This window comes from Muntiacus reevesi, chromosome 22, assembly GCF_963930625.1.
Source record: "Muntiacus reevesi chromosome 22, mMunRee1.1, whole genome shotgun sequence".
Lineage (NCBI taxonomy): Eukaryota > Metazoa > Chordata > Mammalia > Artiodactyla > Cervidae > Muntiacus > Muntiacus reevesi.
The window spans coordinates 12,956,060-12,983,172 of NC_089270.1; the positions used below are offsets into that span (position 1 = coordinate 12,956,060).

At 47.0% G+C, this 27,113-nt stretch overlaps 1 protein-coding gene across 6 annotated transcripts in view; it reads left to right on the forward strand.

Moving 5' to 3' along the window:
- Positions 1-27,113, forward strand: part of STK32B (serine/threonine kinase 32B) — a 372,649-nt gene that overhangs the window by 280,323 nt on the left and 65,213 nt on the right. For 4 of the 6 annotated variants that reach the window (XM_065914648.1, XM_065914650.1, XM_065914646.1 and 1 more), the window contains exons 5-6: positions 10,421-10,458; positions 25,984-26,073. In XM_065914648.1, coding sequence (XP_065770720.1) covers positions 10,421-10,458; positions 25,984-26,073 — 128 coding nt within the window. The remainder of the gene's footprint in view (positions 1-10,420; positions 10,459-25,983; positions 26,074-27,113) is intronic. The other 2 variants (XM_065914649.1, XM_065914647.1) reach the window with 1 other exon arrangement.

Consider the following 27,113-nt stretch of genomic DNA (forward strand, 5'->3'; position numbering starts at 1 on the left):
AGGCAGTCCTGAATGCTGGGCCTTCACACACTCAAGTATCCAAACAGCTGTGTACCCAGTTGTTCTTTGTGGTAGACTGTGTTCTAGTCCTGGTGATATAGCGCAGAGATACGAGGACAGGGTGTCCACCCCACCCAGGAAATGGAAAGAGCACTGGGCATCAGGAGAGCTGGGTTCAAATGTTGCAGCTGCCACTTTAACTCTGACCAGGGGACGTCACTTCATCTGTCTAGGCTTCAGTTTCCTTGTCCATAAAAAAAATAATGCTGATTCTCTAGGGCTGTCACGTGGGTTAAACAAATTACAGTGTGGAATTTGTGAGCTGTACAATAGCACGTATGTATACAGAAGGAGTTTCGTGAGTTGTATGATTGCACATATGTGCAGAATGGTCATAATCATTTTTGAGGTCAACTCTTCTGTCTTGCTTCCTGCTTCATCCTGTTCCTTCTAAATGCCCTGTGCAACAGGACTGAGTCGAGGTGGAGGAAGTAGTCACATTTATTGAGCACCTACTGTGAGTTTGGAACTGAGCTAGATCCTTTACGTACATTATTTCATTTCATCCCCATTTTACAGATGAGGAAAACTGAGACCCCAGCAGTAGTAGAGTTCATGTATGAAGGGCATCAAAGTTTTATTCATCATCACAGGTGGTCCTGCAGTCACTGCAGGGTGTGGGCCAGCATCCTATCCTTCTATACACTTTGATAGTTTTCCATATGCTCTGCAGTGAATCCTGCGTTGAGGAGTTCACAGACTGATTCATGGACAGACCTGTGCAATCTAGTATTCTTAGAGCAACTAGAAATAAAATAAGACTGACCTGGGTGGTTCTGCGAGGACTTCATGGACCCTTCCTGACCTTCGTAGGAAGGAAGCCCCTTGTTTAGGAAGGTGTGTTGCTAGGCTCATCCATCCATGAAGGAATTAATTGAACCCAGTGCATCCCTGAATGTGTTTGTGAATCCTGAGAGCCTTGAATTCGCCACAAGATACACTTGGGAATAATTAGCCAAATGCAATTGCCTTAGTAACCAAGTTTACATCCAGGCCCCATGGAGTGGCCTAGCATTTGAACAGAATTAATCAATGTCAACCATGCTGCTGTTTGTTCTTTTCAGGATTAAAGGAAAAACAACAAGCCCGAAACATGGCTTGATGGGATGCACTTTCTCTCCCAAAGGAGAAGAAAATGATTTGAGTTGCTCCATGGGGTTTTAGGCCAGATGTAAGAAAGAACTGACTGACTAGACTGTGTGTACACTTTAAAAATTGTTTCCATGCCTTAAAATCAAGTCTTGGGTCTCTAACCGGTACATTCAGGTTCCATCTTGGACTCTGTGACCTGGAGAAAAGGTTTAACTGCTCTTAGCCTCAGTTTTGTTGTCCAGTAAGATAAGGATGATATTAGTTTTCTTGGGCTGCATACAGAGTTCCACAGACTAAGCAGCTTAAAGAGAAGTTTATTTTCTCATGATTCTGGGAACTGTTGGTCTCGTCTTACAGATGGCCACCTTCTCCCTGTGTCTGCAAACATTCAACCCTCTGTGTGTGTCTGAGTCCTCATCACCTCTTCTTATAAGGATCCAGTCAGATAGATTAGGGCCACCCCAGTGACCTCATTTTAACTTAATCATCTCTTGAAAGTTTGTATCTGCAAGTATGGTCACATTTTGAGGTACTGGGGGTTAGAACTTCAACTCTGAAGTTGAGAGGACACGATATAGACTGAATGGGCTTCCCTTGTGACTCAGACAGTAAAAAATCCACCTGCAATGCAGGAGAGCCGAGTTCAATCCCTGGGTCGGGAAGATCCCCTGGAGTAGGAAATGGCAACCCACTCCAACATTCTTGCCTGGAGAATCCCTTGGACAGAGGAGCCTGGTGGGCTATGGTTCATGAGGTCACAAAGAGTCAGACACAACTGAGTGACTAAGCACACACACAATGTATGCTGAATAATGCCTCCTGCAAAGATGTCACGTCCGATCCCCCCCAATCTGTGAACACAATAGCTTACATAGATAAAAAAAAAGACTTTGTATATATGACTATGTTAAGGATTATGAGATGGAAAAATTATCCTGAATTATCTAGGTGGGTCCAGTATAGCTGGAAATGTCCTTATAAGATAGACGGGGGAGTCAGAATCAGTAGTAGATGTGACAGGGAGGGGCCACAGTCAAGGAACAGAGGCACCCCTAGAAGATGAAAAGTCAAGGAAGCAGTTCTCCCTAGAGCCTCCCAGAGGAACTCAGTCCTGTTGGCACCTGCTTTTAGCCCTGAAGATGCAATTTTTGGACTGTAAGAGGAAAATCTGCTTCGAGTCACTAAGTCTGTAGTGATTTGTTACAGCAGCAGTTGACACAACATTGTAAATCAACTATACTTCAATAAAACAAATTTTAAAAAATAATCAACATGTCTCCAGGATTGGGTCTTATTCTGAAACTGTCCTCATAACTTCGAGACTCCTCTTTCCCTCTTTGTGTACAAGTCTAGTGGTAGAGCTTGCTGGTTTTCTTTGATGCCTTCAGTTGATGGGTTGAAAATTTGACAACTACATCTCAGCACTCACTTTCTATTTTTGAGTTGATGCTAGAATGTGGAATCCTAAAGTCTGGCCACTAGCACTGTAGGCACCAGAGCGCCTTTAAAGGGGTTTATGTAAGAAGCGTATGTTTATGTAAGATGGGTGCTCTGTTGCGGTTCAGTCACTAAATCGTGTCCGACTCTTTGCAACCCCATGGACTGCAGCACACCAGGCTTCCCTGTCCTTCACCATCTCCCAAAGATTGCTGAAATTCATGTCCATTGAGTCTATCATGCCATCCAGTTGTCTCATCCTCCATCATCCCCTTCTCCTCTGCTCTCAGTCTTTCCCAGCATCAGGGTCTTTTCCAATGAGTCAGTTCTTTGCATCAGGTGGCCAAATTTTTGGAGTTTCAGCTTCGACATCAGTCCTTCCATTGAATATTCAGGATTAATTTCCTTTAGGATTGACTAGTAAAGACATTTGGGTCATATTAAAAAAGAAATACAACCTTGTACTTGGATGTTGTAGTAAAGAAACATATCCTGAAATCCAAGTGACATAATTTTATTTATCAAATCAGATATTTATTATAAGCCTGCTCCTTGAATTAGAACTGCCTAGTTGAGATTCTCAGACTCGAATTCATTTTCTTCTTGAGTTTCTCCCCCAGGCAGAGAACATTGATCTAGAGGCAAGATGAGAATGAGTCTTGTCTACTGACATGTGACCTTTGACCCTCTGTAAATACTTCTGTCTTCATTAATAAAATATGAGTAGTGAGTGATATCTGCCTCTCAGAGTTGGGTCAGAATTGAGGGAGGTGACAGAGACTGATGCCACAGCACCTGATCCAGAGAAGCCACATCCCTCGTGAAACCCACGTGACCCGCCCACAGGGTGCCCAGCTCACAGGAAGCTCTTCATGAACTGCAGATGTTAACAGTATCAGGACTTCCGCTAACATGAAGGCATCGTGTTGGGGGCTGAGGTCTGTACATGGTCCCTGCCTTCCACAGGAAGCAGGGGAGAGATGGGAGAAAGAAGTGAAATCTAACTGATAACAAGATGCCTGGTTGCAGGCTTGGTACCCAGTTTCTGGAAGGACAGTTCATGCCCATATGATGAGAGATCCCAAAATGCAAGAACCAAGCTCATCCGCCCTTGTCCCCCATCGACTTGCTGCTGAATGGATGCCAGCTGGCCACCGAGGTCCACAGCCAAGGTGAATCCCAGCAGTTTAACCCCAGCTTGGTCACTGCCTCCAGCCTTTTCCCTGGTGCCCGATCTGATAGCCCAGCCCTATGTTGTTAACCACAAGCGTGCGTCCTGTGGGCCTGGCAATGGACTGGTTGCTCTCATAAATCCTCACTGACATTGAACAGAAACATCTAGTACTCAGCCAGCCTGGCGGGAGATCCCAAGAATTGCTTCCTAAGTCTGACAACCTGAAGTTGGCTCCCTAATCAAGTAGAGGTCTTGTCTGTCCTCAGAATTGGCCATCCTTCATCCAGTCTCCAGTCCTGCCTATAATGCTCTACATGCGACCCCTTGGAAAGCAGTGAAGAAATACAGAACTTTCTGGACCAGATGACTGACACCATCAAATCTGTGTTTCAGAACATGATAAAGTTCCTGTAATAGTTAGGAGGTAGATTTAGGTACTTCGTTGCTGTTTAGTCGCTAAACAGCGACTGATTTAGTGTCTGATTCTTTTGAGACCCCGTGGACTGTAGCCCACCAGGCTCCTCTGTCCATGGGATTCTCCAGGCATGAATACTGGAGTGGGTTGCCATTTCCTTCTCTGGGGGATCTTCCTGACTCAGGGATCAAACCCGCGTCTCCTGCATTGCAGGAGGTTCCTCTACCACTGAGTCACCTGGGGAACTCTTAGGTGCTTTAACAGTGGGCAGAATGAAAGCAGCTGAAACAAATACTCATCATAACTACCTGGAGTACATGTTATGATCCAGTTTATAGATGGGGAAACTGAGGCTCTACCCTGGGCGTTGAGCCCAGACCTCAGGGTCAGCAGATTTGGGATAGAAATATGGCCTCTCCTGTCCATCTGCCTTTACTCCTCCATGATGTCAACAGCATGTTCTTTCCCTAGGGGTAAAACATCCACAGATGTTCATTTCACAGACGTGGCTCCTTTTCCAGCAGGTTTTCATTTGTCTTTATTGCTGCATTAAATTGCAGACACTCAGAGACCCCCAGCAAAGGGACATTTGCAGATATGTCCCCATGGCCCTTTTTTGCAGTCTGAATCAGAGCCATTTCTGTGCTGTTTTTTTTTTTAAATAGCCCGGCTGACATTTTATGGTTTGTTTTATTGGGGGGCTGGGGGATAATTCAAAAGCAGAACCGGGTTTTATAGCCTTTGCAAGCACACTTTCCATCAAAGCGTCATTTTGCGCAGCTCTGAAATTATGAGTCTGTCCTCAGAAAACATCGTCGCAGACTTGCCCATCCACGCAGTGCTTCTGATGCCCTTTCCGAACACACGGGCCAGTTTTCAGCTGGATGACGTGCTTGAGCTGAGATACAATCGATGTGAAAAGTAGAACCGGAGGAAATGGCCCTGGAATCCACTAACCTAGAGGTTCTGATAAGATGCTTTGCCCATAAATGCTGTTCTTATTAAATCCTGAATGACTCAGGCTCCCGACTGCTCTGTAAGACTTTGCAAGAGTCTGCCTGGTGAGTTTCCTATGAAAGAGACCTAATTCACTTTGTAAAAGCTTAAGAAGCTCCCTTTAAAGAGCAATGACAGAAGCTTCATTGTTGTTTATTTCAGCACTGCTTATGCACCGGGAGCCCTGCTAAACCTCCCATGATAGCACCTCCGTTTATACACCTCCCGACCACTGTCAGATAGAATCCCATTTTCCAGATTAGGCGAGTGAGGCTCAGAGTATGCTGCCCAAGATCATATAGCTCTCGTAGCAGTCTTTTACCACGGCAGAACAAGTTTCTACTGAAGGAGCGGCTTAACTCACATTTACTTCCGCGCAGTTTCCCAGGGGTCGGGAGTCGGTGCCGAGCTTGGCTGGCCCTTCTGCTCAGGGTGTCACAAGCCTTCGATCCTGGAGCCCACGGGGCTGCCTTCCTTTCTGGATCTTTCTGGATCTGCCCCAAGGTCCCCTGGTTGTTGACAGAATTCTGTCCCTGGTGGCTGCAGGAGTCAAGTCCCTACTTCCTCGCTGGCACTCCGTTTCTGGAAGTGCCTGCAGGCCCCTGCCTTGTGGCTGCTCCCACAGGACGGCCAGCAAAGGAGGCTTCTGTACTCAGGCCCTCCAGAATGAGTCTGATAGCCTGCGGTCATTGGAATGACCCTGCCACCTTTGTCTTTTCCCCTCAGCGGGATGGATGTCACAGGTTTCAACCATTCACCCTCTCAGCCTTCTATGCCTTCATCTGCAAAATGAGAACTTGCTCCTGGGTCGTATCAGACTTTCTCTTTCTTGCCGTTCAGGTGTCAACCTGATGCCACATCGTCTGAAAGTCCTTCCATGGCCGCCTACCCAAAGCAGGTTTCCTTTCTAGACCCTGATTTGTTCTTCTCGGAGTACTTGTCCCAACTTGGGATCGTGTCCATTATTCACTCCTGTCCCCCTCCTAGAAGCGAGCTCCATTCAACTGGCTCTGTCTTGTCCACTGTCGTGGCCCCAGGGACCGTGGAGAGGACGCTTGAGGATCGCTGACTCCCCTGTGTGCTAAGAGCCGACTCAGAGCGTGTGTCAGATGTTTTGTCCACAGCACAAGGGAAGCCGAGGTACAGGGGGTTCACCCCAACAGCAAGAGGGGCGGGCGTGGGGACTCAGGCAGGCTGCTGCTGAGTAGGATTCGCCGAGACAGAACGCCCTCTTTCCTTGTAGCCGTGGGGTCTAGTTTACCAAGTCACTCGTGCATGCCAAGTCCCTTCAGTCATGTCCAAGTCTGCAACCCCATGGACTGTAGCCCACCAGGCTTCTCTGTCCATGGGGATTCTCCAGGCAAGAACACTGGAGTGGGTTGCCATTTCCTTTTCCAGGGGGTCTTCCTGACTCAGAGATCGAAACTGCATCCCTTATGTCCTCTGCATTGGCAAGCGGGTTCTTTACCGCTAGTGCCACCTGGAAAGCCAAGTCACTCATGCCTCTGCCCTGGTTTGGCCCTCAGGATGTAAGAGGCCACAAACAGGGACCTTCTGATGGGCTCTAATGGGTGGTGGTCCTATCCAAGGTCACACCTTGGTCACTGGGGGACCCTGGCTGGAGCCTGACATTTATCTACCTCCTCCATTAGCTCTCCTTCTGCTCTGTTAGGCATGTAGCTTCCTGTGGCTGTTGCAGCAAATTCTCACAAAATCGGTGGCTTCAAAACATGTATATCTGTGACCTCACAGTTCTGGCCAGAAGGCTGAAATTCAGGTTGCCTGTGGGGCCAGACTTCTCCAAAGGCTCTGGGAGAGAATCTTCGCCTTCCTCTTCCAGCTTCTGGGAGCTCCTGGTTCTCCTTGGCTTGTGGCCACATCACTCCAGCCTCTGCCTCTGTCTAGACGTGGCCTCTTCTCCCCATTGTGTCTGTGACCAAACCCCTGTCTCCTTTCTAAGACGACAGACAGCCCCAAACTCGGGGCAATTTCATCTTGAGATCCTTAACTAATTCCTTGCAGGAGCAAAGGCCGTGACTCAAAATAGCATCACGTTCTGAGGTCCTAAGTATTCTGAATTCTGGGGGGATGTTAGTCACATACCTACACCAGGTCGCCTCTCCTTAGGTCTGCAACGCTGCCCCATCTTTTCTTGGTTCTGACACCCTGGTCCCCACTGGTCCATGTGATCCCTGGCTGGCCGTTCCCTCTCTAGCTGCCCCAGTTCCATCTTCCCTGGGCTCCGTGGCCAGTCTGTACTGTGGCTTCTGAGCCTCCCACCTGCGTGTCTCCCCTTCCCACTGAGTCTGAGCTTCTCGAGGAGAGGGACTATGCCTGGAGCCTCTGCAAGTTAAGCTCTCTGCCCAGATCTTCCAGGAGGAAGCATTTGAGGAATGTCCCCAGAAGGAAAAGGAAGGGATTGAAGGAGGAGATGAAGGATGAAGAAGGAAGGACTGGAGAGGGATGGTCAGAAAACCCCAAGACGGGGCACGGTCAGCATCAGGAGAGCCAGCAGCTCAGGTCAAGGACCTTGCAGCTGTTCAGGTCCAGGCTCCTGGTCCACAGCCACCTCTTCTGAGATCCCCAGGCCCCAGACAAGGTCATCCTAGTCCAGTGACACCTTAAAGAAAGGATGCTCTTTCACATTCGCTGCTGTTTTCATTCTTGACAAGTATCTATTTTCCCTTTTCTCACCTTTCTTGAAGAAACCTCCCGGGGTAGGCCCTAGACAGGGGCCACTGTTTGCTGATTTGAGCCACAAACACTTGACTTCAGGTCTTCTGCCTTTTGTTTTAATCGTGTGAGTTTGCAAGTTCATCATTCCCCTGGGGACTCCATTAACAACCCATCTCTGTTCACCAGGGATGTTGGTGAACTTGGGAGCATGGGGTGCATTGGCTTAATGCCCATCAATATTCATGGTGGGAAAAGCCACAATAAAATGGAAATGTAAATATATGGATTGAGTGTTTCTTTCTTACCCCAAAGCTGCAGACATTGCCTTGTATTGTTCCAAATAACCACGTTGTGTTTTCAGGTAGAATCGCTATTTGATAAACTCTGGAGCAATCACTTTTTATTTCAAAGAAAGCCATCATTAGTCTCAAAGGATTTGACATTGACTCTAAATGAGTGAGTGGGGCTTGCATTTCTAAAATCTATGGCTTTAACACGGCACTTTGGAAAGTGTGTGCTTGCTAATGGTGTGTAAATCAGAGCTGAAAGTGTCATCTCAGTTTCTCTAAGGCTGTATTTCCCTCACATTCATTCTTCCCTGTTTCCTGTGTGTTGATAAAGATTCTCTCCTCTCTAAAACTCTGCTCGAACTCTTCTGAGTTCTTTTGAAACCGGGCTTCATCTTTTGGACTTCCAAGTTGATTTCTGCATTGTCCAGTCTTAGCAAGAACCTACTAAGTCAGTTTAGGGGCTTCCATGATAGCTCAGATGGTAAAGGATCTGCTTGTAATGCAGGAGACCCCAGTTCAATTCCTGGGTCAGGAAAATCTGCTGGACAAGGCATAGGCTACCCACTCCAGTATTCTCAGGCTTTCCTGGTGGCTCAGCTGGTAAAGAATCCACCTGCAATGTGAGAGACTAGGATTCGTTCCCCAGGTTGGGAAGATCCCCTGGAAAAGGGAACAGCTACCCACTCCAGTATTCTGGCCCGGAGAATTCCATGGACCGTACAGTCCATGGGGTCACAAAGGGTCAGACACGACTGACCAACTGTCACTTTTACCTTCACTAAGTCGGTTTAGCCATAGTCTGCCATCCTCCCAAACTCATCATCTGCTCATCCCCCAGGTGGTTTGATGCCCTGACCTTCTCTCAGCAAGAGTCCTGATGAAAAGTTAGTGACTTTCTATCCACCAACCCCTACCTCCTCAAGTACAAATTCCCGCTTGTCCACACTGTATTTGGAATGAAGCCCAGTTCTATGCTGAGGTCTCTTTTCCCCTTTGGTGATTGCAGTTGAATATAATCTGTCTTCAGTGCTTTAACTACTGTCCTGGTTTTTCTCTGACAGTGTCAGCTGGTTACAGGCACCATGATAGAAGTGCAAAAAGCAAAGCCCCTGCCTTTAAAAAGCACAGCTTAGAGTTGGGAGCCCTTTGCTTTAAGGGTGAGGAAAGCTGAACTTTCCAGAAACTGCCTAGCCCAGATTTTGCTGTACATGGCCCACTGTGTTACCCTGAAAGTGAAAGTGTTAGGTGCCCAGTCATGTCAGAATCTATGGGATCCCATGAACTATAGCCCGCTAGGCTTATCTGTCCATGAAATTCTCCAGGCAAGAATACTGGAGTGGGTTGCCATTCCTTTCTCCAGGGGATCTTCCTGACCCAGGGATCGAACCTGGTCTCTCGCATTGCAGGCAGATTCTTTACCATCTGAGCCACCAGGGAAGCCCTGAACGGGATCAGCAACCTTCTAAAAGGACCCGATAATAGCTATTTCAGATCTTGAGGGCCACATCCGTGTGTGTTGTACATTTCTTTTCATTTTTGCTTTGTGTGCTGCGTGTGTGTCTTGTTTTGCTTTTTATAATCCTTTAAAAATGTAGAAACCCTCCTAAGCTCACAAACTGTGCAAAAACTGGCTGATTGCTGGGTGTGATCTTTCAACAAACTGAATTGACATCTTCAACCCTAATTTACTCATTATGAACATGCATGCGCTTTCCGAAGCTCCATATTAAAATCACAGATTTTAGAAACATACGCTCCATTCACTTCTTTATAATAAATGTCCAGTCTCTTGAGATCATACAAAAATGAGCAGAGGCTGTGGTCCATCTCTGATCCAGACCAGAAACTGACCCTCCTAGAGCCACAGTTCCCAGGTCTATGGAACAAAGGTCATTAAACCCGGGAGGTTAGTACCTACCAAGCGGGGAGGGCTAAATTGCACCAGGAAGCAAAATTGTCTGTACCCACTGAAGAGACCCAGGGCTCAGTGAGCAGTCACTCCTGGGAGTCAACTGGCCAGACATCATTAAGAACATTCAGGAAAAAAACATACTCACACAATCCACTTGCAGTTCCAGGAAAAGAAAAAAAAAGCAAGAACACCGGGTTCTGCTATCATAATAATAATAACTGTCGTGCTTGCTGTCTGAGCCTTCACGCCAGGGGAGAGGCAAGTACACTGGTTGTTGTCAGGCGTTTGTCCCCAATTGTCATGTTTGACACGCGCTCCTCCAGACACTCCAGGAATCATATTTTCAGCTTCTCTGTTTTCTCTTGCAGAGACATCAAGCCAGACAACATATTGCTGGACGAACATGGTAAGCCTGTTATGAATGCTCTCTAGAGACTGTTTCAGTGGGAATTTTGAGGCTCTGGGAATCTGGGGGTGGGGGGTGGTCCTGGTGAGTTGGATTTTAGGGTTGACTAGAAAGCCTATTTTGTTTCAATCCTGGTAAATGAACACCTCTGTAAATTCCCTGCTGCAGTGAGTCAAGTCCAATGTGTCTGAAAGTTTCACATCCAAAGACATCATTGTTCACATCCTGGTGTAACAATGACAGGGCAGAAGTGGGAATGGGATATAGGATTGGAGGCTCTGAGTCTCCCACCCCTGTTCCCCGACCCATGAACCTAGGGCTTCAGAAAAGTCAGTCACACTCAGCTCTCAAAGCCTCAATGTCTTCTTTGGTAAAACAGGGAAAATGGTACCCACCTTCCTGATTGTCATGGTATCGAGTATGCTTGGCAAGCTAGACATCAATCATCAGTAATCTGCTAAGCCTTTCCTCACCCGGGCTTCTCAAGCCTTCATGAGGAGTCAGGGCAGCTTCTTAAACTGATTCAGTAGATTGAGTTGGATCTGGGACTCTGTATTTCTCACCACTCCCAGTTGAGCCTGACACTGTTGGTCCATGGAGATGGTTCCCTGTCAGTGGCTCTCTGACTGTGGTCTTATCAGAATTCCCAGAGGATAGACCCTGCTTTAGAGAACCAGAACCTCGGTGTTCTGAGTCAACCCCCAGGATGTGGTATCCAACCAAGTTAGGACCAAGAGTCCAGGGTACAGCCCAGCAATGACTGACAGTCCGTTGCAGTCCATGGCAACGGCAGCTTTACAGCCAGCCATCATGGCAGGCTTGAATACTTAATTCGCTGAGGTTCTTTCAGGAACTAATCCCTCAAGGGCTTGGGGGAGGGTGGACTGGAGTGAGCAGGTGGGGAAAAATCCATGAGAGGCTGCTGAATCATCCAGAGATGAATCTGTCGATTCTTCCACACGGCTGTGCTAGACCTCCCTCCCCGACTCCACGCAGGGTGACACTGTGGCTCCTGTTCAAAGCCTCTCTAGGACTCATGTGTCTCAGGGAGTCCTACCTCATTGTGTAAACCCCTTGGTATTGGGAGGCAGAGTGAGAATGGTGGATGGGACCATCAGCGCTCCAATCTCCCACCAGAGGCTAAGAGCAGACCAAATGCCTTGCCTTGGGACAGTGAGTTGAAATCTCTGGGCTCCTGATGGAAGGGCAAGGACAACCTTAGGATGCCAGGGAAACTGGGGGGAGCTGAGGATGCAAATCAGGGTCCCCAGTTTCTATGTAAAAGTCAGGAATCCCAGACCCGGGTCTCAGCTGGCTCCCTAACTAGCTGTGGGTCTTCGGACAGGTCATAGAACAGAAGTAATGCCACCTGGCAGGGCAGTGAAGGTCTAAGACAAGACGGCGAAGGTCAGCTGCTGTCCCAGCACCAGGACAGGAGGAGCTCATGAGGGCTGTGTTAGCTTATAGGACTCAGCCTCCCCTATCCTTTCTCCACTCAGAACACGGAAGCAGGTGAGGTAGAGGCAAGCGGAGGCCCAGGCTGAGTGATGCAGGACCCCTGGCGGGGCTGTCCTGGAAGCCAGGGGCCTGGGAGGAGGCAGGGTTCTGGCTGGAATCCTCACAGCCCTGCATACTGACTGAGAGAGACTTTGGGATAAAGACCTTTCAGCCCCTGGGCAGCTTTCCTTCTGGAAAGCAAAATCAAGACAGGAACACCAGGCAATAGGAATAATTCAGCCGCTTCATCTACAAAGAAATGAGATTCAGGGAACCTGTGGGGTAACTGAACCTGCCTGATGCCATAGATCCTGCCCGATGCGACGGCCCAGGCCACAGCTCACACCACCTTCTCTGTGTTCCCTGACTCCCGAATTCCTGGATCTCCATCCATCCTTTCCTTCCTCCCCTTCTGCACCCGGCCTCACCTCTCCACCTCAGCCCTTTCCCGTTTTCCTTTCAGACTGTCTCCCTGTCCTTCACCACCCGCCTTATACAGTGTCCTGACCCTGCACTGTGGTTTTGCAGCATTCCACACACTCCCCAGGCGCCTCTCACTGGACCCTTCTCTAAGCTCCTATTTTTTCAAGCTTGGTGTGGGAATGGAGCACTGAACACTATTTCATACTAAGGAGTGAGTGGCTGATACCATCAAGCTTGGCGTGGGAATGGAGCACTGAACCCTATTTCATACTAAGGAGTGAGTGGCTGATACCCTCCCCTTCCAGCTTTAGCATCCAGTGGGTGCCTTTTCAGAAAGTGCAGAAGGAAAATCAGGAGCAGACAATGCTCAGAAAACACAAGTCTGCTCCCCAGGAGAGAAGGACAGGAGAGGCAGCTGTGACCATGGTTTTCCTTTCTCTGATTTATGACAGGAGATAGAATTTCATTAGCATTTCTTTTTTTTCTTTCTTAGTCACTGTTGCCTTTCTTTTTCCTTCAGCTCTATTGAGGTGTTATTGGAAAATAAAAACTGTATATGTGTAGGTTGTACAATGTGATTTTTAAACGGTGTACAATGTGATGATTTAATACACATATACATTGTGTATTGAAATGTACATATATATTGTACATTGAAATCAACACCACAATCAAAGTAATTAATATATCCTTCACCACTCACGGTTGCATTTTTATTGTGTGAGTAGTGAGAGCATTTAAGATCTACCTTCTTAGCAAATTTCAACTCCAGAATACAGTATTATTAGCTCCAATCACCATGCTGTACATTGGATCTCCTTAGCCTTCTGTTAACTGCATTAAAAACAGTTTACAAAGCAGATAACTATGTGTTCCTATTTAAAGAGTTTGCTGATGAATCTCATTAAATGTTTTCTCAGAGAACAAGTTTGTCGCTGTGTTTACAGTGAAGCATAAGCATAATAAAATAACTGCATTTATATTTTTATTAAAAATGTTCAAGATCTGCTGGTTACACAAAATCCAAGACTCTAATGGAAGACTCTGCTCCCCCAGTGTCTGCCCGGCTTTCCTGTCCTCCAGGCTGGATTCATCTCCTAGAATGGATGCTAATTCTGCTTTGAGATTTGAACTCTCTTGGCTAACAGCAAAAGCAGAGAGATAACATATGCGTGCTAGTTTGCTCAGTCATGTCCGACTGTTTGAGACCCTATGGACTGTAGCCCGCCAGTCTCCTCTGTCCATGGGATTCTCCAGGCAAGAATACTGGGGTGGGTTGCCCTGCCCTCCTCCAGGAGATCTTCCTGACCCAGGGATCGAACCCGTGTCTTTTATGTCTTCTGCATTGGCAGGCAGGTTCTTAACCACTAGCAGCACCTGGGAAGCCCAAAGGAGACCATTCCTGGAGGTAAAACGAAGTTGAGGGAAGAGGTAGCATACTAGAGTAGTATGAGGAGAAGAGCTGAGTGTGCTTTAGGGCTGAGGGCAAAGTGCTTGAGGAAATAGAGAATCTAAACTGTAGGGAGAAGGGGACAGGATTGCATCTAATTTTCTCTTGGTACAGTGATGCTGAGTGATGAATAACCACATGAATATAATGGCACAAACATGCATCCAGTTATGCCCATAGGTCTCTGAAGCTTTCATAGGCAGGACTTGCTCCTAAGGCTGAGATCCAACAGGGTCAGCTAGGCAGCTGCAGTGACATTGGCTGTGCTCGCTGCCACTTCTGGGTTTCACCTGGCTACTGGCTGGTACACCGTGACTTTGGTTCATTGACTAGACAGCTCAGCCCAGCGGCTCATGGGTCATCCTCTGGCAAGTCAGCCCCATGTGACCTTGCATGGCCAGAGCAGGAAAAGGAGCAGGGAAAGTCCAGTCACTCAGCTTCTGCCTGTGTCACATTTGCTGCCATCTCAGTGGGCAAAGCAAGTCACTAGACCCAACCAACTGGGGGGTGGGGCACGCCAAGCTGCATCCCAAGAAGGATGATACAGAGGGGGGAAGAATTGCAGAGATCAATGCAATCATCTGTAAGATGCTCATAGAAGAGGAAGAGTCACTAGCACAAGTAGGGGTGCTGGTCTTTAACACACGGGAAACTTGTTATTTTTGCTCAGTTGTATCCAACTCTTTGAGACCCCTGTGGACTGCAGCATTCCAGGATTTCCTGTCCTTCACCATCTCCCAGAGCTTGCTCAAACTCATGTTCATTGAGTTGGTGATGCCATCCAACCATCTCATCCTCTGCCTCCTCTTTCTCCTTTTGCCTTCAATCTTTCCCAGCATCAGGGTCTTTTCCAATGAGTCGGCTCTTCACATCAGGTGGCCAGAGTATTGAAGCTTCAGCTTCAGTCCTTCCAATGAATACTCAGGGTTGGTTTCCTTTAGGATTGACTCTTTCCTTTAGGCTTGATCTCCTTCCTGTCCAAGGGGCTCTCAAGAGTCTTCTCCAGCATCACAGTTTGAAAGCATCAATGGGGGTTTTGACTTCCCCGCAACGGGCAAAGAGCTATGAGTCGGAGACAGAAGGGCAGTGCCTGTGTTTTGCCCTGAGTGTCACTGAGGGCTCTTGTTCAGAGTTTACTGACAGTATACTGTCAGCTTTCTGTATCTGAGGAGTCCACGTTCTCAGATTCAGCCAATCTCAGATCAAAAAATATTTGGGGACAAAAATTCCAAAAAGTCCCAAAAAGCAAAACTTGAATTTACTGCTGGCAACTATTTATATAGCATTTGCATTGTATTAGGTATTAAAAGTTGAAAAAACTTGGGTGGGTGTCCCCAGGTTAACATGTAAATTCTACACCACTTTATACAAGGGATTTGAACATCCAAAGATTTTGGTATCTGTGGGGGTCCTGAAGCTAGTCCCTTGCAGATATCAAGAGACAGTTGTAGCTTTTTCCTCTTCTCTATGCAAGGAAGTGATTCCTTCATTTTGCAGACCTGCCATAGGCCAGGCATTGTGCCAGGTGACCAAGGACACGTGTGGTCAAGAACCTCACGGTCTAAGGTGGTGTTTCTCATCCATGGCTGCACATCACCTAGGAACCATAAAAAGCGCCAATGCCAAGGGCCAAACTTAGAAGTCCTATCTGACTCATCTTGCAGGAGAAAGTGCTGGGGAGGGGGGTGGTGATTTTTAAAGTTAACCAGGTGGTTCTAAGGTGTACCCAGGGCTGCAGGAGGGATAGAATGATACAGACTCAGCAAGGCCAGTGCTGGGTGGGACAGGGTAAAGCTGGGCAGGAACACCAGGGCAGTGAAGCTTGGGAAGGAGGGGGAGGGAGGGCTTGCTGGATCCTGCAGCATGCTTGGGGTCAACAGAGCATTGGGAAGGGCAACAGAGCATTCCAGAAGGCCAGTGAGAAAGCTCCAATGGCCTCAGGCCAGCTGGCTGTGAAGTGTAGAACTCACTCCTCTCAGTGGCCTTGGGATGAACACTTGGGGGTCAGAAACCTCACCTGGAGCTTTAGGATCTTTAGTAAAGGCACAACAGCAGAGTGAATTTGTTTTCTCATCGTATTCACCGTGTCTTCTATTTCCTGTATGTGGATGCTTGACTTCTGCACACTCCAGGCCACTGTCCACTTTCCCTAATATCCCTGTGCCAGGATCCAGATGACCAGGGACAGTCCTGTGCCCCAGAAACCCCTGAAATTATTCAGACTAGCCAGTCCTAAGCCTGCTTGCCCTGCCTCTCCTGTTCCTTCCCTCAGAAACCACGAGAGAGGCTCTTGATCACGTTTTCTCCCTTCTCCCTCTGTCTCATGACCGACCCTGGTGCTTCCCCGGGGTGACCCCCCCCCCCCCACAATGGTATGATGTGTCCCCTCCTCCTAGGAACTGTGAATGGCAAGCTTATCTTTTCAATGGCAGTTGTCTCTTAATCTGTTGGCTTTACTATACCTCAAGTTTTCTATTAATCGACGATATTTCAGAGCACGCACTCACTGGACTCATTTTGAAGAATTGCCTCTCCATCTGTTGCTAACATATTTGTTGATAAATGTGATGAGTGCTCCCCAAAATGGCAGTAGCCAGCAGCAGCGACACCCCCATCTCCTTCATCAGAACACTGTGTGTGCCATGCCATCTCCATCTTGGCAGGAAGAGAGTCCAGGAAATGAACAGAAGGCGTGTGTTGATGCTGAAGCCCGAGATGCAGGGATTGGAACAGCTGAGATGGAAGTGGGGAGAACCACCGGGGCAAATCAAGGGGCAGGGGTATTTCTGCTAAGTCTGAGGAGCCAAGAGTTAGTGTCCTTATTCTAGATAGAGTTCCAAGAGTTTAAGGATAAAACTTAGGAATGGTTTAAAGCTATTCTGGGATCCTTGGGAGGGCTGTATTGAGATTCTTTCTGAAGACTGCTGGCAGTGGAAGTGTCTAGTACAATGTGATGTCTTAAAGTCCTAAAGATCCTGTGTAAGGAATCTCTTATGACCCCCCAATAAATAGCCTCCTGTATTAGTTTCCCAGGGGTGTTGGAACAAAGTCCCACAAATTGAGAGGCAATAAACAGCAGAGATGTATTTTCTCACAGTCTTGGAGACTGAAATCCAAGGTCAAGATGTCTGCAGGGCTGTGCTCCCTCTGAAGGCAACAGGGATGTGTAGGTGTCAGTTCTGTCCCCTAGCTTCTGGTTTGGTGACATGCATACTTCCTTGGCTTGAGACGGTGTAACTCCAGCCTTCAAATGCCTTTCTCCCTTGGCTTACTTTATACTTCCAAACCTTGTGCTGTGCTAATCGCTCAGTCATGTCCGACTCTCTGTGACCCCATGGTCTGAAGCCTGCCAGGCACTTCTGTTCATGGGGATTCTCCAGGCAAGAATACTGGAGTAAGTTGCCGTGCCCTCCTCCAGGGGATCTCCCCAACCCAGAGATCAAATCCAGGTCTCTCACATTTCAAGTGGATTCCTTACCATCTTAGCCACCAGGGAAACCCCATTCCAAATCTTGCCTGAGTGCATTTGAACAGCATGCATTTGAAAGGCAGAATCTAAATCTTGCCCAGAACCCTAGCTGCAAGAGAGTCAAGACATGTTCTCTCTCTCTCTCTCTCTCTCTCTCTCTCTCTCTCTCTCTCTCTCTCTCTCTCTCTCTCTCTCTCTCTCTCTCTCTCTCATCTTTATAATACAGGGGGCAGGAAAGAGGAGTGGAAAAGGACACTAAGTTTCAAAAGATAATCTCTATCCCAGTGCCCCTCAGAGTCTTTGCAAAGAGCAGATCATGGCTGAGAAAGTATTCTAAAAGCCTCTCTGCATCTGATTCATTGTGATTTGTATGATTGTGTAAAATCACATACCAACATACAGATATGGAAGGGGAGCATATTGGTCAGGTAGCCTTGGCTATGCTAGTAACTAATTAACCAAAATGTAGTGATTCAACATTAAAAACCACAGAAGTAGAGAAAGGGGAAAGAAACAGAATTGTTGAGCTCATTCAAAAGCCTTGAGTGAGGTGGTGTTTAAGCAGGATCAACTCAAATAGGATGTGAAGGCTGAGCAGATTTTATGAAATCACAGTCTATCTGGGAGAAGGTATTGAAACTCATCCCAGCTGAGCTGTTGTTCAGTTGCTTAGTTGTGTCTGACTCTTTGTGACCCCATGGACTGCAGCTGAGAATTCCCCTAAATCTCAGTCTAGGAGCTTAGGAAATCCCAGGCCTGTGCATTTCTTGTTCCCAGTTTTTCGTTCTCTTCTGCCTAAGGGGATCTGGGAACACAAAGATTGTTTTGAAAGTCCTGCCTTCCTACCCTATGACCAACAAATGGAAGGAAGTCAAAGCAAATAAAGCAGAAGAAAGTCAGAGGGTCATTGCATTCTGTACCAGGCAAAGGCCTGCCCTCACACAGTCTGTCTTCCTGCTGCAGTAGAGCCAAATGAAGCCTGGATAAGCTGGTACCCCAGAATTTGATTTGGCTTCTTTCTCTCCCTCCCTATCTCTTCTCTCCCTTCTTTTCTTTTTCTTTCTTTCTTTTTTCTTTCCTTCTTTCCTTCCTTCCTTCTTTTTTTCTCTCTCTTTATGCCACTGTCCTGAAGTAAGTTCAGTATGATCTCCATGAAGAGAAGCGGGAGGAAGGAAAAGTGTTCAGGATGCATGATCCTAAGGGGAGGATTGGCATCCAGGGTTATACCACAGCAGAATCTTGGAAGTACACTTATTATTAGCTTTATTAGTAATGAGCTCTGGGGCATGCCATGGGTGGGGATCTACATATCTGGGGGGGATCCAGATTTCATAAAATCTGCTCAGCCTTCACATCCATGGGGCTGGATCCACAGCCTGGGTTCTCCCAGTTGCATCTTTTCAGGAACACCACCCTGACCTCTGACTTAGGCACGTTGTACACCCTGTAAACCAGCTAAGATGGAGACAGATGTTCATAGGAGACTTGATTCTGAATTTCAGGGAAACAAGGCAATGATATGGTAGAAGATCATCTCTTACGCAGGGACTTCTTGCCATCCTAACTTCCGGTCTAGCGCCCTCTGATGGCTACCACCTGAAGTCCAATCTTGGCTTCTGAGGACAGATCTAAAGAGAACCGCCTGCACTGCACAAAGCCTGCTACCGGGTTGACTATCCCCTCCCACGCAGAATCTCATCTTCTCCCAGCTTGTGGCCTTGTTGGTCTCAGTGAGATCACTCCACTGTCCTCCTTCATTTGGTAAATATGCACACGGAGTTAAGGTTATTTCATTTCAGGGGCTGAGAGGGGTGAAGGGAAGGGGGGAGCATGGTGGAGCAGGAACAGACACTTGTGCAGTGTGGCTGCAGGAGAAGCAAGTGAAAATACAGCAAAATTCAGGAGGGTTTGGATGCTCTCTCCGGGAATATGTAAGGAAAATGCAGGAATCAGTCTTCGAAGTAGGAGTCGCTGCTACTGGTAATGCTGAGTTGATCCTGTGCATCAGTAATTGTACCCCATTGCATGGACTGTGGATGGGACTTTAGCCCTGTATAATCTCCATCATCCCATCCCTCAGTTCCATGGCACAGATAACTCACACATCCTTAGTGTGTAGAGTTTCAAGTGCCCTTCCCCCAAATGCACAGATTGTTGTTGTTCAGTCACTCGGTTGTGTCCTACTCTTTGTGACCCCATAATCTGTAGCACACCAGGCTTCCCTGTCCTTCACTCTCCCGGAGTTTGATCAAACTCATGTCTGTTGAGTCAGTGATGCTATCTAACCATCTCATCCTCTGCTTCCCCCTTCTCCTCTTCCCTTCAATCTTTCCCAGCATCAGTCTTTTCCAGTGAGTCGGCTCTTCGAAGCAGGTGACCAAAATATTGGAGATTCAGCTTCAGCATCAGTCCTTCCAATGAATATTCAAGGTTGATTTCCTTTAGGATTGTCTGGTTTGATCTCCTTACTCTCCAAGGGGCTCTCAAGAGTCTTCTCCAGCACCACAGTTTGAAAGCATCAATCTTTGGCACTCAATCTTCTTTATGGTTCGTTTCTCACTTCTGTACACTTTTCATGCACATGCCTAGCCTGACACTGGCCCCAGGGAGTACAAAATCACAGAGATTGTGGCTGAGTCTCATCATCTGAGATCTGGTTGAAAAAGAGATGCTGCTGTAGTCGTAAAAGTAAAATATGGAATGTTGTCAACTCCTGTAAATATCGTGAGAGCTCTAAGAAGTAAAAAATGAAGAAAAGTGATAGAATTTGCTTACCATATTTCTTTCATTCCATCTTTTATTTGATCAGTAAGTCAGCCAGTCAACAAACACTTATTAAGTACATTTTCCAGGTCAGGCCAGTGCTAACATACAGGGGACATAGAAATAAACAAGGGAGGATACCCGGTCTTAAGGAGATGGACACAGCAGATATAGCATAGTGGATGCTAGGATGGGAATGAAAATGGAGAGGAGTTGGGGGCGTCCAGGAAAGAGGCCTACACTAGTCAGTCTGCCATGGACTAAATGTCCATGGAATTAAATTGTTATGTTGAAGCCTTAATTCCCGGTGTGATGGCTTTTGGAACTGAGGCATTTAAGAAGTAATTGGGTTTGGAAGAAGTCAAAGTATTGGAGCCCCCACAATGGGATTTGTGCCCTATAATGGGATGAAGGGATCGAAGCTCTCTGTCTGCCTCACATGGCAGCAAGAAACCTGCCATGTAATCTAGGAAGAAATTAAGAACCCTGTTATGCGGGCACTCTGGTCTTGGACTTCCAGGCTTTGAGACTGAGCATTCAATGTAAATATACCACCCAGTCTATGGTAACCTGTTTTAGCAGAGCAGGTGAACTGAGACACAACCCCCTCGTGGTAGTGAGTTTCATGTTAGTGGAAGCAATCAAGGAAAGGCTGGATGCCCATCCATCAGTAATACAACTCTTGGGCCATGTTTTGAAGAATGAATGGAAATCTGCCAGAGGGAAAAGCTTTCCAAATGGTGGCAAAGTCCTGGAGGTGTGATGAATTTCCTTGTGTTCAGAGAAAGGAGAGAGCAGGGCTGGAGTATAGGGTGCATAAACAGGGGTGGGAGGGCAATTGTTGATGATTCTCATTCAAACTGGTACTGATGGATCTCACGCCATATCCTGGGCCCATTCTCTCACTGATTTCTGAATGTTTTTAATTTACAGAAAGCAAATAGCGGAAAACTCAGTTCGTATTTGCACACCTTGTAGTAAATTTCCGTTCTCCTGAGAAGGAACTCAGAGGAGACCTCGTATGGCACTAATTTTCACTTTCCCACATCTTGACTCAACCGGTAAAGGACGCACACCGGGAAGTTACAGCTCATCAGCTAGCACAGTGGTGGAAATCAAACGTGGGGCTCTGCTGTCTGGCGCTCCTGCTGGAGGTGAATTCCTGGGCAGACAGGTCTGCTTCGGAGCTGCTCCAGAGCCTCCGCCCCAGAGGGCCAGGAGGAACCAGGGACGGGGCTGGGCGACTTCACTCTGAAGGGGGCAATGGCGGGGCAGGTGGAAATGCCCACCCGGAAGAGACTGGAGGCAAAGCACAGCTCCCCACGTTTCCGCTGCTGACCATGGATGGGTCACTGGTCTCTAGAACTTCAGGCTTGAGGAGGGGAAGGGCAGGACTTCCCTGACAGTCCAGTGGTTAAGACCTCACCTTCCAATTCAGGAGGTGCAAGTTCAATCCCTGGTCAGGGAGCTAAGATCCCACATGCCTCATGGACAAAAAAACCAAAACCTAAAACGGAATCAACATCATAACACAGTCAAGAAAGACTTTAAAAATGGTCCACATCCAAAAACATCTTTTTATAAAAGGGGTAGCCATATCCCACCCCCGACAAGGGTTCTTTAAGGACTAACTTGAACTTGGACACCAATTCTGTACCATTTGTTCAACATTAAACAACAGCAGCTTACATAGACGGGGATGCATTCTTTTCCCCTCTTTATCAATTTCCCTGCTTTGAGTCTTGCCCCGATAATCCACACACAAGCCAAAGTGATACAAGTGAGTGGGACTGTGTCTCTCTCAAAACCCTCACGCTTGGGGTAAAACCCACCTGACCCCTTCCCCCCTTTCTCTTTCTGGCCTCCTTGCTGGTCCTTGCAAGGTCCTTGAGCTGCCAGCTCCCTCGGCCATCTCACTCCTTCCCCCGGAAGTCCAGTGGCTTGCTGCCTCTCTTCAAGTCTTTGCTGAAAGGTCACATCCTCAGTCCCTGACCACCCTGTTGAATGCATACAATTACCCTCCCAGGTACTTATTAAAGTTAGAAAGAGGCTTATAGAGTGAAATAACCTGCTGAAATCTCCTGGTGAGTGGCTGCATGAATCAGGACACCAGCAGTGTGTGGCAGACGACAAGGAGTCCAGCTCAAACCGCCCTAAGCAACAAAGGGTGTTTTTCAGCCTGTGTAACTGAAGCCCAGTGGAATGCAGCTTCAGGCAGGGTTTGATCAGGCTTTGGCTCCATTTCTCTGCTGTCCTTGCAGCTCTGCCTTCTCCAAGGATAGGCTGCTTCTTTAGGTTGTCTTTCTTTGTGGCAGCCAGTGGCTTCTACAGTTTGGGGCAGGGGTCATATCCCCACATCACACCGGCCAAAGGCAGAGAATTTCACTTTAGATAGCTTCTGGAAGGAAAAAGAAGAAAACTTTTCTTTCCCTGAACCCCCTAGAAAATCATCTCCCCAGTTTTCACAGGCCCTGATTGGTTCATATGCTCAGCCTGAGCCAACTGCTAAAGCCACGTGGCGTCACGTGCTCCATCCCAAAGCCAAATTAAATGCAAAAGAGACTTTTAGAATGATCCATGGAGTATGATCTCTTTATTGCAAGAACAAACCAAAGTCCTGTGATATGTGGATATACATTTGCATAAGCTAAAGCGAGAAAGAATGGAGGAGCTGAATGAATCAGTGTGGTTGTATGGGAGGAAGAGGAGACCCTAGGATGTTGAAAGGAGAGACTCAAACACGTATTTGTATTCTATGATTTATTATAATGAGCTGGCGCTACTTTCATCATGCAAATATTAAAGAATTTTAAGAGTGGGAGAAATGAAAGGGAGGCACATAAAAGCCACCCATATTCTAAGATTCCAGAATTCCCTCCCAAGGGTACTGCTGTGCTTGGAACTGTACATGTTTGGGGTGCAGAAACCACTCAGGTGTCCACCCAGTTGCACATACCCCACAGTCTGAAACAGGGCTTGAATTTACTTGTTTGTTAGTATTAGAACTGAGGCAATGAAAGGGTGCGGGGTTGGACTGGCCCCAGCTGGGGATGGGACTGGAGCCACACCTTGGCAGGATAATGCTGCTAAGAGCAATGCTTATAGAAAATGCCCTAGTTGTTGTGTGTCAGGATGCTGTAACCATTTCTTGTGTATTAATTCTCTGACTCCTCCCAACAGCCCTCTGAGATGGATATTTTGTTATCATCCCCATTTTACAGATGAGAAAACTGAGCCTCAGGGAGCTTATTTGCCCAAGGTCACACAGCTGGTCACACCAAAGATAAGATCCAAACCAAGGCATTCTGGTTCAGAGTGCGTGCACCCAGCTACTGCAGCGCATTGCCTCTCTGTGGATCAGACCAGGGATGACTGAATGGGGAGGCTCACCCCAGCCCCAGAGGCAGGAGCAAGCTGGATATCTTTAGGGATGCTCCCTGGGCGGGGACACTGTGTGTCTGGCCAGACAAGGTTCCCAGCCAAGGCCTGGCCGGGTGACTGAAGTTTCATCCACAAGCACCTGAAGAGTACTACTGGGTACCTTCTGCTGCTTCCCACCCGGGGCACCGGACAGAGCTCCTGGTGGAGCAGGCTGGTCACACACAAGTCCTGGCAGTTGAGCCTGAGATTTGGGATTTGCACGTGACACTGATGGTGCTTTTTCTGTCCACCAAGGGGATGCCTCTCCCATGAACTTCTCAGCAGTGCTCTTTGCTCCTGCTCTAGCAGGGATCTGTCCATCTCTTGGAGGTGCCCGCTGGGTCCTCCGAATATCCCAGTGTTGCATAAACCACCGACTCATATATTTAAGCCCCACCATTCCAAGCATATTTCTCTAATTTGGTGAAAATCCAACCATTTTCCTATGATATGATCACAAATAGAAATGTGAGTGTATTTATATCAGGTATTCAAGGGTCTCAGAGCTGGTTTTATTTTATTTTAAAATAATGTAGTGCTTTACAATTTTCAGAAGTTTCACATCCATGATTGCTTATACTCCCATAATAACACTTTTTAAAGTCCCCCTTTATTGCCCCTACCCCCTTCCCTCTCCCCACTGGTGATTACTAGTTTGTTCTCTGGATCTGTGAGTCTGCTTCCTTTTTGTTTTAGTCACCATTTTATTGTATGCTTTTGTATTGTATTGTATTGCTTTTGTATTGTATTGTATTGCTTTTGTATTGTATTCCACATATATGTGATATCATCCAGTATTTGTCTTTGTCAACTTATTTCACTTAGCATAAGGCCCTCCAAGGTCCATCCATGTTGCTTCAAATGGCAAATTTTCATTATTTTTTTCAAGACTGAATAGTGTTCCGTTATATATCTAAGCCACATACCCATTATATATCTAAACCACAATGGTTCTTCTTTACCCCTTCATCTGTTGATGGACAGAGCTGGTTTTATTGTAGGCTTCCAGATTCCCGGGAGAACCAACACTGACTATTTGGATTTTCCTCCTTCTCCCATCCCACCTTCCTTCTGACACTGGCTTTTCTCCCTTCACCCTCACATCTTGTCTCCTTCCTCCTTGTCCCTCTTCCTTCCCTCTTAGCGTATTTGACACCCATGCCCCATCTGCTGCCATTATTTTAGTCTGGATGGAAAGTGGTTTCCGCCCTCAAGCCCCCTGCCTACTCAGTTCATCAGTATCACGCTAAGGCCCCCACTGACCAGAGCAGGTGGGCAGAACAAGGTGTCCCCAGGGCATGAGTATCCCCTCTTTACACCCCCTCCCGCACCTACTGCTTTCCTGAGAGAAGGAGTCTGGTCTCACGTGTCTCATTTACTTATCAGAAGCTTCCACTCTCTGGACCAGTGCCTCTAAACTTTAACATTTTTATTATGTCCTCAATACAAATACACTTACTTATAAATACGATGCATATACCACCGAAAACATTATAAAACTTGTGCATAAAATACTTATTTTACCTTACATACTTATATGTGTGTGTATATATAATCTATTTTTTGGAGGGTGAGGATATTTGAGTTCTACTCTCTTAGCAAATCTTAATTATACAGTGCAGCATTATCAACTATAGTCACCATGTTTTGCATTATCCTTGAATGTTATTCATCTTAGAGTTGAAAGTTGGTATCCTCTTACCAACCTTTCCCTATTTCCCCCTCCTCTGGCCCCTGGCAACCACTTTTCTACTCTGTTTCTGTAAGTTTGGCTTTTTTTTCTTTTTTAATTCCACAGAGAAGTGAGACCATGCAGTATCTGTCCTTCTTTGTCTGACTTCTCACTTAGCATAATGCCCTCCAGGTCCAGCCTTATTGTCCCAAATAGCAGAAAGTCCTTCTTTCTCAATTCTGAGTAAATTCTGTTGTATACACACCCACACTTTGATCCTTTGATGGATGCCTAGGTTGCTTCCATGGCTTCAGTTCAGTCACTCAGTCGTGTCCGACTCTTTGCGACCCCATGGACTGCAGCATGCCAGGCTTCCCTGGCCATCACCAACTCCCAGAGCTTGCTTAAACTCATGTCCATTGAATTGGTGATGCCATCTAACCATCTCATCCTCTATCATCCCCTTTTCTCCCCACCTTCAATCTTTCCGAGCATCAGGGTCTTTTCCAATGAGTCAGTTATTCATATCAGGTGGCCAAAGTATTGGAGCTTCAGCATCAGTCCTTCCAATGAATATTCAGGACTGATTTTCTTTAGGATTGACTTGTGATTATGATTCCACTTATTATTATGATTCCATAACTTGGCTACTGTCAATGATGCTGCCCCAAACAGACACTTCTAAAGTATCAGGTAAATACAAATGTAAATAAAAGTTCTAATATTTTCTTCCTGTACTGCCCCCTTGCAAGACCAGTGTTAAATCAGATGGGAGATAACCCAGCTGCCTACAGCTCTTGCTAACTGCTTTTTCTGATTCTCTGTCTCCAGGACACGTTCACATCACAGACTTCAACATAGCAACAGTCGTGAAAGGCGCAGAAAAGGCTTCCTCCATGGCCGGGACCAAGCCCTACATGGGTGAGTGTTCCAGGCCCCCTCAGGCCTCAGAGTTTCTCTCCTGCTACATCCCACCCCTCCCTCACCCCGCCTCCCACCCCCACACCAGACCCCAGCCATGCTGTCTCATGCCTTTGGCCCTTACCTAAGCCGTCTGCCTTGCCAGAAAGACCTCCTCCTCTGTTTTCTAGAGAACGTTTACTCGGTCAGAAAGGTTGGCTAGTTCAGTTCAATTCTGTCGTTCAGTCATGTCCGACTCTTTGCAACCCCATGAACTGCAGCACGCCAGGCCTCCCGGTCCATCACCAACTCCCAGAGTTCACCCAAACCCATGTCCATCGAGTTGGTGATGCCATCCAACCATCTCATCCTCTGTCATCCCCTTCTCCTCCTGCCCTCAATCTTTCCCAGCATCAGGGTCTTTTCCAATGAGTCAGCTCTTCGCATCAGGTGGCCCAGTATTGGAGTTTCAGCTTCAACATCAGTCCTACCACTGAACACCCAGGACTGATCTCCTTTAGGATGGACTGGTTGGATCCCCTTGCAGTCCAAGGGACTCTCAAGAGTCTTCTCCAACACCACAGTTCAAAAGCATCAATTCTTCAGTGCTCAGCTTTCTTTATAGTCCATCTCTCACATCCACAAATGACTACTGGAAAAACCATAGCCTTGGCTAGATGGACCTTCATTGACAAAGTAATGTCTCTGCTTTTTAGCATGCTGTCTAGATTAGTCATAATTTTCCTTCCAAGGAGTAAATGTCTTTTAATTTCATGGCTGCAGTCATCATCTGCAGTGATTTCGGAGCTCAAAAAAACAAAGTCTGACACTACTTCCACTGTTTCCCCATCTATTTGCCGTGAAGTGATGGGACCGGATGCCATGATCTTAGTTTTCTGAATGTTGAACTTTAAGCCAACTTTTTCACTCTCTTCTTTTACTTTCATCAAGAGGCTCTTTAGTTCTTCACTTTCTGCCATAAGGGTGGTGTCATCTGCATATCTGAAGTTATTGATATTTCTCCCAGCAATCCTGATTCCAGTTTGGCTCAAGCTTAGGAA